Consider the following 8,834-nt stretch of genomic DNA (forward strand, 5'->3'; position numbering starts at 1 on the left):
TAAATGGAAGAAAGTTTCAGGGCTGTGTCTGGGTATAGATGAGCAAATCTCACAAAGGATGTTTAAACATCTTTGGGCCCTGTCATATCTCACTCCAAAACCAAATTATGTAAATCAATAATAATAATAATAATAATAATATGTGGAATACTGTAATTTGTATAAAAAGTATTATTCATTTGATAATATAATATAATGATTTGGAGTAAATGTTTTGTTTGTCTGGGTCATATTTCACTTTTGTCCAATAAAATACATATCCAAATTGAATATATGTTTTTTTACACCATGATAGTATTTGGTATATGTTAATTGATGCATATTTATAATATAATATAATATAATATAATATAATATAATATAATATAATATAATATAATATAATATAATATAATATAATATAATATAATATAATATAATATAATGATTTTGAGTATTTATTCATTTATTAAGAAGAGACCTGACACATCTTTCTCTAACAGGTACAGTAAGTTCATATTAGATATATGATAAATTAGATCAGGAACTTTCACTGTGAAGATTCTTCACGTCAGATCAAAGAGCAAAAGAGATTTAGGCCTTCTAAAAATACCAGTGTGTTCATAGTAAGACAGCATGTTTCTAGTTGTAAGTAGATTATGTCAGTTTACCTGCGAGGAGAATGCAGCACCGCACGTTCACCTCAGTTATCGTGGACATTTTCATATGATCAGCATCGTGAGTTGTGGACAAAGACTGTGTTTCAGTATGGGTCAGATTCAAAGCGATGAAGATAAAGAAGTGGAACTATCAGACATCCAGCCTCTTTATACCAAATTCATGAGAGAGTGCCCAAGTGGAGCCCTGCATCTTCACGAATTCCGCAAGATCTTCGGGATTCAGAGCACATCAGAAGACGAGGCTTTGTACATAGAAACCCTCTTCAAATCTTTTGACACAAACAGGGTAAGCGCACGAGTTGAAAAGGTCAACTATTTTTTTTTAACAGAATTTCATTTAAATTATTAAAATGAAAATGTCTAATTTCCGTAAAAATTGAGTGCTGGTTGCAAGGCAGCAATTTCTATGCACAATCTGTAATTTGCTAATCGGCTGGAAATCATTCATGTTTCTTTGCAGGATGATGTTATAGACTTCATGGAATTTGTAGCAGCCGTCCACCTGGTTCTGAGAGGCAAACTGGAGGACAGACTGAAATGGTCTTTTAAAGTTTACGACAAAGATGACAACGGAAAATTGGACAGGCAAGAGGTCAAACGTGTTATAAAGGTAAGAGTGGTCTTGAGTCTCGCCGTTCTCATCTTTTTTTCCCCCCTCTTCTAATGGGCTTCTTGCTTTTTGCTTGGAGATTATTTGCCAACTTCAGAGAAACCACATCAACATGACACCCGGTGACATTTGCGACAGGATATTTGAACATTTGGATGAAAACAAAGATGGTAGGAGCCTGTTTTTCCTTGCTCAAATAAATAGATAAAGACTATAACGTGTAATATCTTGCCATAAACAGCTAAAGGTACATTATATAGCCAAAGACACAGACCATATGTGTAGGCTTAGACTGTTGCTAAATTAAGCCTGTCAGTGGTCAGGGAGAGAGAGGTGTGGGGGCTGAAGAAAGAACTCATTAAACACTCTTCCTCTTCCTCTTCACCAACAGGTCAAATTTCCCTGTCAGAGTTCATGGAAGGGGCGAAAAAAGATGCCTCGATTATGGACCTCTTAAAACTGGACACTAATGCACGTGGCTGGTTCAGGAAAAACTGGGCGAAAAAAACAGAGTTTTCATGAGTTCAAGGCCCATGGACCTCTTACAGTCTTTCAAATGTTGGCGGCTGCAAATGGGAGAGACCTGGTATGGAGGTCAGAAAATATTTGCCTTCTGTCACAAGTGACGTGTGTGCCTCACCATTGAGCTCATTGATGTTCAACCAACTCACATTTCCTTCTTCGTCTGGTGCTAAAGCTGATATAAAAGCATGAATCATGTTTTTATAGAGGGAACTATGATCATGTTCTGCAGTAAATTTGACAGTATAACCCATTTGTATCCTTTGTAATTAAGAAGCATTTTTTTTATTTATTTCACAATTATGTTATTATTCAGGTATAGGCAGTCCTGGTTACATGAATTAATATTATTATCAAAATTATTTTTTCTATATTATACATTATTTATTTGTCTTTACAGTGCATCTGTTATCTTACTGTTTAACCCAATTTTATGTAAAAAAAATCACTTATTTTTCACTTGTATTATTACAGTGCTGATTTTTATACCATAAAATATATTATTTACGTTCATACAGTACATACGTAATTTTACTATTCAACCCAATTAATTTTTTTACTTTTTTTCACAATCATGCTATAATAAGATTATATCAATACAATATATAAATTATAATTCTATTATTAAAATAATTTTTTATATAATATTATGACAATGTCTCTTTTTTGTTTATTTATTTAACTAATAACATATAACTGTTAATGCCTATAGAAGATTCTTTCATTTTTGTGTTTTTATATTTATAACTTAAAGGTGCTACGTGTACGTTTTTCAATGTAAAATGCTTTCCCGTTGTGCAGTGTATAATCAATATGCAAATGAGCGTTGTTCGATTCTGTGATATTTTGAACAATGAGTGCTACAGCATGCCCACTGGAATAAATTAATTGACTTCAGAAAAGAACATTGACTATGCACTTTTAATAAGTGGTTCTTCCTTCAAGGAAAACACTTTCCCTAAATATTTTTTTAGGGAGGAGGCACCACAACACCAAGGTCCAGTGGCCATGGAGCTTGTCATATCACAGTCACCAGCATTTGCTGTTTGGGCTGGACACTGCTCTACTACTCCTCCAGAGCCTCCTCAAGTCCACGGGTCCGCTCCAGAGCGTGCTCCAGTCTATGAGTCCACTTAAGCCTTAGAGACCAGTCCTTTGTTGATGCCAGCCTGTGAGCTCCCGGCCTGTCCTGTCAAGGCCATGGAGGCTATCTCTGAACTCTCAGCCTGCCCAGTAATGATCATGGAGGCTGTCTCTGAGCTCTTCACCTGTCCTTTTACGGCCAAGGAGGCCATTTCTTAACTCTCTGAACCCTTGAATGGTCTCTTTGCTCCCTATTTCAGTACCACCTGCGCCATCTTGGTGATCCCCTGCGCCATCAGCCCAGCTGAAGTGGTTTTAAGCCTTATCTGCTCCACCGTAGAGAACGTCTGACCTGTCTGCTCTGCTGTCGTGGTCATCTGCTCTGCCGTGGGGATCTTTGGTCCTGTCTGCTCTGCTCTGCTGTGGTGCTCTTCAGCTCCGCCTGGGCTTCCTGCTCTGTCGGCTCTGACCTGGAGGTTTTCTGCTCTGCCTCAGTCTCCAGGTCCTCTGCCTCCAGCACATGGGCCTGGTCCTCAATCCCTCCCTCGTTCAGCCTCTGCTCCACCTCCTTCCTGGACTTAAGTCTATTCTTGTTGAGGAGCGTCTGGAAGTTAAAAATACTGGATTGTTATGATCACCAGCTGGAGTGCCCTTGAGAACCACCTGGGGGCACTCTGCCCCAGACAGTTGTCACATTCTCACAGACTACCATAATCCTTTGCCTGGACTCATCACTGATTTCATTTACCTATGTCTCTTCACCTTTACATTTATGCATTAAACAGACTCTTTTATCCAAAGTGACTTACAGTGCACTCAGGTTATAATTCTTCTAAAATGGTATGTGTGTTCCCTGGGATTTGAACCCTCAATTATTTGCACTGCCAATGTAATGCTTTACTACTGAGCCACAGGAATACCTCATCAGTCTGACCCTTTAAAATAAAAAGCTGCATTTGAATCCTCAGCCTTTGTGTCTCTGTGCAGTAACTTACAAGTCATGTACACGCTTTAGAGCTCTTTTATCAGGTAAATGTCATAAACTGCTTATATTTAATGTACAAATGAGTTATGTGTATCTTGAGCAGCTCATATTAGCAATATTAACCCTCTTTTTGAGAGGATAAAAAAAATGCTTGAATGCTCAAGCTTATTATACAGGGTTGTAGAATCTGTGCATGAATAAGGGCTGTAATCAAACAAATTCTGCAGGAAACCCAGCCTGGAGCCAGAAGCTCATTTATAATTCATGTCTGCATGAGTTCACACATGCCAGGTTTACAGGGCATGTGACACACAGGCCACTCATGCATGTGCATGCATCTTCAGCACAGAATTAAACCTTATTTCTCTATGATTAATTGACCTGAATTGGAAGACAGATTTACTCCAGCATGGTGCCTCCCAGTATGCGATGTGTTCACAGATGGTGCTTAGCAATGAACTATTTTTAACAGTGACATAATTCAAACTATGTTTTTTTAACCCTTGGAGGTCCATCCTTTGGCCAAACCATAATTAACCCCAATAAATCATCTAGGCAGATTTTTAGGGACCTTATATGAAACTGCATTCCTCAAATTAATTTATAATTAATTTAATTTGTAATTCATTTATTTTCTTCACTTGATTTCTCTGTGATGAACAGTTAACTATTAACTAACTGGTGCCAGGTTAGCATGTTCCAGAATTACCCAATTGATTGTTCTCTATACTTTTAAAGCCATTAGGCAAAATATCATTTTTAAACATAAATGTTAGTGAAATACCAACAATGTCGTTTCATGCACTTACTGGGTTTATGTCTGTCTGTCTGACTACAGTTTGGCAGATCATGCACTATTACCTAAAGTGCCCTAAGTCATACAGATGCTAACACAATGGTAAAAAAAAGACCTTCACATATTTAATACACTTTTATCTAACGTAACATAAAATTAACACAAATATCTTTATTTAAATTGAAGCTAAATTTAACATAAAATTAACACAAATATCTTTATCTAAATTGAAGCTAAATTTACAGCGCTGTTACCTCGCTGTTATATATTTCTATTTTTCAAATAAACATCAATATAATAAGTTACTAGTGTTACTCTTAATTAACATTTACTATAGGACATTTATTTGTAATTTCAGAGGTGATTTGTTGCTAGATTAAAGAATATAAATTATAGAGTGAAATGGTGGTGAACTTTTTACAGCCTCAATGTCTGACTGTGTTTTGTCCTATTTTTCCAGTTTTCACTTTAGCAATCTGCATACATGTAACTAAATTTAGACTCATCACTTCAAAACAACTGTAGCTTGTTGTATCTCATTTTCTCAAACTCACCGGGGTTTGGTATTCCTGAAGGATTAAATAAATTTCAATCTACTTTCAAAAGCATTTCTGCAGCATCAAAGAGCTTGAAACAGATCTGTTGTAACACATCTTTTTAACAGCCTTCTGAAGCGGTTCCTGGCAGTTTGTTCAAAATTCCTGGCCCTCTATAACAAGCGCATTATAATTCTCCATGACATCGTTCTCCTAGTCACCAGGAAGATGCTAAACACTGTGTACCAATAAAACACATTGAAAAAATAAAATAAATGCTGTGCAGAGACATGGAGTACAGATACTTATAATATACCAAAAAAAAAATTCATTATGAAAAAATATATACATATAACAAAATACACTGTTTAATTAGACTTTTCTTCTTAGTATTTTGCATATATTCATTCATAATATTCAACAATATTCACACACACACACACACACACAAAATTCTCTTTATATCTTTTTAATTTTAAAAGGAATGCTTGGGGAAACCTCTGATGCATGTCTGAGAACTCCTGAGCTATGAACAGCGACTTCTGAGCAATAAAATATTCTGTGAAGATAACATTGTGAAACTAATTCTGATCTGAATCCCAAATGCACCATTGTGGCATTGCGAATGGATGCATCTATGTTTAGTGAAGAGGAATTTCAGTTATGAGACAAAGGCAATGGCAGCAGAAGAGCAGAGGACTGAGGGCACATGATCCCACAGTGATAGAAACGCTTCAGTGTGGAACCACTATAAAATGATGCTTGTTTTTATTCACTAGAGAAACCCTGGCAGGAACGGACTCCTGTGTGCTTGAACACAAGTGTGTAGCTTTACTTTGGGGTCAAATTTGCCATCAAAAGTTAGCTAGACTTGACAAAACCTTTTATTGTAGCCATATACAGTATGTGTGCATGTGAGTGTGCAAATCATGTGTCACTGTTGCTGAGGAGGCTGAACTTCTAGTCAGATGACAGGACAGTGTGACAACTCTAAAGTAAAGTGTCAGTCACACAGTTTTATCAGCAGCATTTTTTTTACTGTTTAATATTGCATGCAATCCTGCAGCGAGAGTCTTTATATTTAACTTGCTGTTGGTATGTTTGTGCATTTGATTGGCTGCAAACACTACCGTTGTCCCTTCAGGGACATTTGGACTAAGGGAAACAGAAGAAATACATAACTGTCGGAGTTTATGTATGCAGTTACTATGATTAGAACAGTATACTGTAGACAGTACAGTGTACTATCTATCTAAATTATTTGAATCCCTATCTTGACTCATAAATTATAATCATAAAATGTATAATCATAAGCTCCAGTCAGTTATGTAAATGAATATTTCAGGTTACAAGCCTACCTTTACTACCTTTACAACCATTATGAGTTTCTGTGCCTTTACTGGAATGCCACTGATGCTTTTGACACAGCATAACTGTTTAACCTGAAATAATATTATAAGAGAGAATGGTATCTGTGAAAACATTTTATGCCTTGTGGCAGTATGTGTGTGTGTGTGTGTGTGTGTGTGTGTGAGAGAGAGTGGCTCTTTTACCATCTACAGTCAATGCTGATGGGTTTGTCAGTGTGTCATTAACAGAATGTAAGGTCAAGTGGCAGGCCGTCACAATTGTACATTACTGGGTGGCCTCCAGTTGACACATTGCCAAACTTTAGGCCTCTGGAGAGACAAATGAGAGAGATTGTGGTTCATCTCTGTGTGAGCTGAAGAATGCAAATGGCCAGCTGCCCTTGAGAATGAAAACTTTGACTAACGTTTGACCTTAAGACTCAATACAAGTCATCCAGTGTTGTTGTTATGACCTCCAGTAGGCCATTTTGCATTAGGACGATGTGGCACTACAGGGTTGCAGGGTTGCAAAACGGCCTAAAACTTTTTTCAGTATGCAGTATATGCATGTATGTACTGTAAGTACAGACATATACACTGTATGCTTGAAAAACGGAAAGCTATTCCACAATATTTTTAGCTTTATAAAAAAAAATTGCCTAAATTTATAGTTACTCAATAGGAAAAAATTTGGGACCAAATGTTGGTTTTGTAGATAACAATAGACATGTTTTGAATATAAAAGCAATTTTTTCTTACAGTATCTTTGGTAACGGTTGAAGGCTACAGTGGTCAACAGAAATATTGAGAAATAACAACAACACAAAAATGAAATATCAGTATCTATCTATCTATCTATCTATCTATCTATCTATCTATCTATCTATCTATCTATCTATCTATCTATCTATCTATCTATCTATCTATCTATCTATCTATCTATCTATCTATCTAGTTAGCTACTGTATCTGTCTAGTCAACAGACGTTTTGTGAAAATTTAATGAAATAACTTTTTATTTGTCTTCCCACCAATCAATGATAGTTGTTGGGTGTCACAGTTTTAACACGGCAGTATTATTTTAGTATTGTTTGTGAACTATTTTAGTATTTGTTCATATTTTGAGTGAGCTTATTTCAGATTTAAGTTTTAGTAATTATGTGATGTGCTTTCATCTTTTTCTTTAGTTTGTTTTTCTTATTACATTTTCAACCCAGTCTCTTCTTGAACTTATTTCAGTTACTTATTTCATTTCAGATTTACAATTCAAATTTAAGCTTTTTGTCTAACATTTATATTTTAAATTATATTTTGGCTGTATGTCAATGATTAAAAAAATGTTTTTTAATAGTTTTAGTTCTAGTTAACAATAACAACTCTGTGTAACAGTGCTGCACTACATACAATATTTAGCTTACTTTATGTAATATATTATCATTCACTAAAATAAGTTCACAATGGAAATACGTTTTTTACACCAATAAAGTAATACTCAAATTATGTTGTTGCAAAATATGAATTGTAAGAAACAGTTGAGAAGGTCACAACATCACTATTTGATGTTTTTAAAACTAGATATTTTTTATGCTAGGTTAATTGCATGTTAGATAATGGTTTATCAAACATGTCTAAGAGTTCTCACGATGTAAAAGATGGGATTTGTGGAGTTTAAAAAGTCATCGAAACTACTTACAGAGCATGCCATGCCGTTCTCTTGACACTATGCAATCAAGTTGCTTTTGTGTTGTTCATGTAATTATTAGACCACCCACACGTACAATAGCCCTACAATCATCACAAAGTGTGGCACACTGTCAGTTTCCTAGAGGCCTTGATTTTCTTTTGGGAAGAGACACTGAAAATCATTCCTCATTTGGTAGGCTTTGGTTCCCGGTGGAACGTCCACACCCATATGGGGCGGCAATGTGCATTTCCTTTGAAGGCCAGCTAGAAGTTCCTCACAACTGACAGACAACAGACAACAGCCAAATGGTCATTCGTCCATTATAACCAATGCTCTGTGTCTTATTTATAACGGCCGGTGGGATGCCATTCTCTCCCAGTGAATTGGCCACCTCTCTTTCCAACAATAGTCCACAATGTCCTCGAGAGCCATAAATTATCTTCTAATATTAAATGCAACTGTCAGTCAACAGTCTCCATTGTGAGATCCGTTCCAATACCCCATCTTCGCATGGGACGGCCCACCTTTGATTGATGCAGGGTTGTAATGTGTCCTAAAAAGGCTTGAGGTTCTGAAGCCCTGGTGACAAGGTTTTATATAAATACAGGACA

General features: G+C 36.2%; 1 protein-coding gene across 1 annotated transcript; it reads left to right on the plus strand.

Moving 5' to 3' along the window:
* The first annotated feature begins 669 nt into the window (after positions 1–669).
* On the plus strand, positions 670–1,791 carry LOC113078191 (guanylyl cyclase-activating protein 2-like). Its single transcript, XM_026250500.1, has 4 exons — positions 670–945; positions 1,120–1,269; positions 1,349–1,439; positions 1,661–1,791. Exons 1-4 carry the CDS (start codon positions 706–708, stop codon positions 1,789–1,791), a joined length of 612 nt encoding a protein of 203 aa, XP_026106285.1. The 5' UTR covers positions 670–705.
* The last annotated feature ends 7,043 nt before the right edge of the window (positions 1,792–8,834 follow it).

The sequence above is a fragment of the Carassius auratus genome, unplaced genomic scaffold (genome assembly GCF_003368295.1).
Source record: "Carassius auratus strain Wakin unplaced genomic scaffold, ASM336829v1 scaf_tig00024581, whole genome shotgun sequence".
NCBI classification, from domain to species: Eukaryota; Metazoa; Chordata; class Actinopteri; order Cypriniformes; family Cyprinidae; genus Carassius; species Carassius auratus.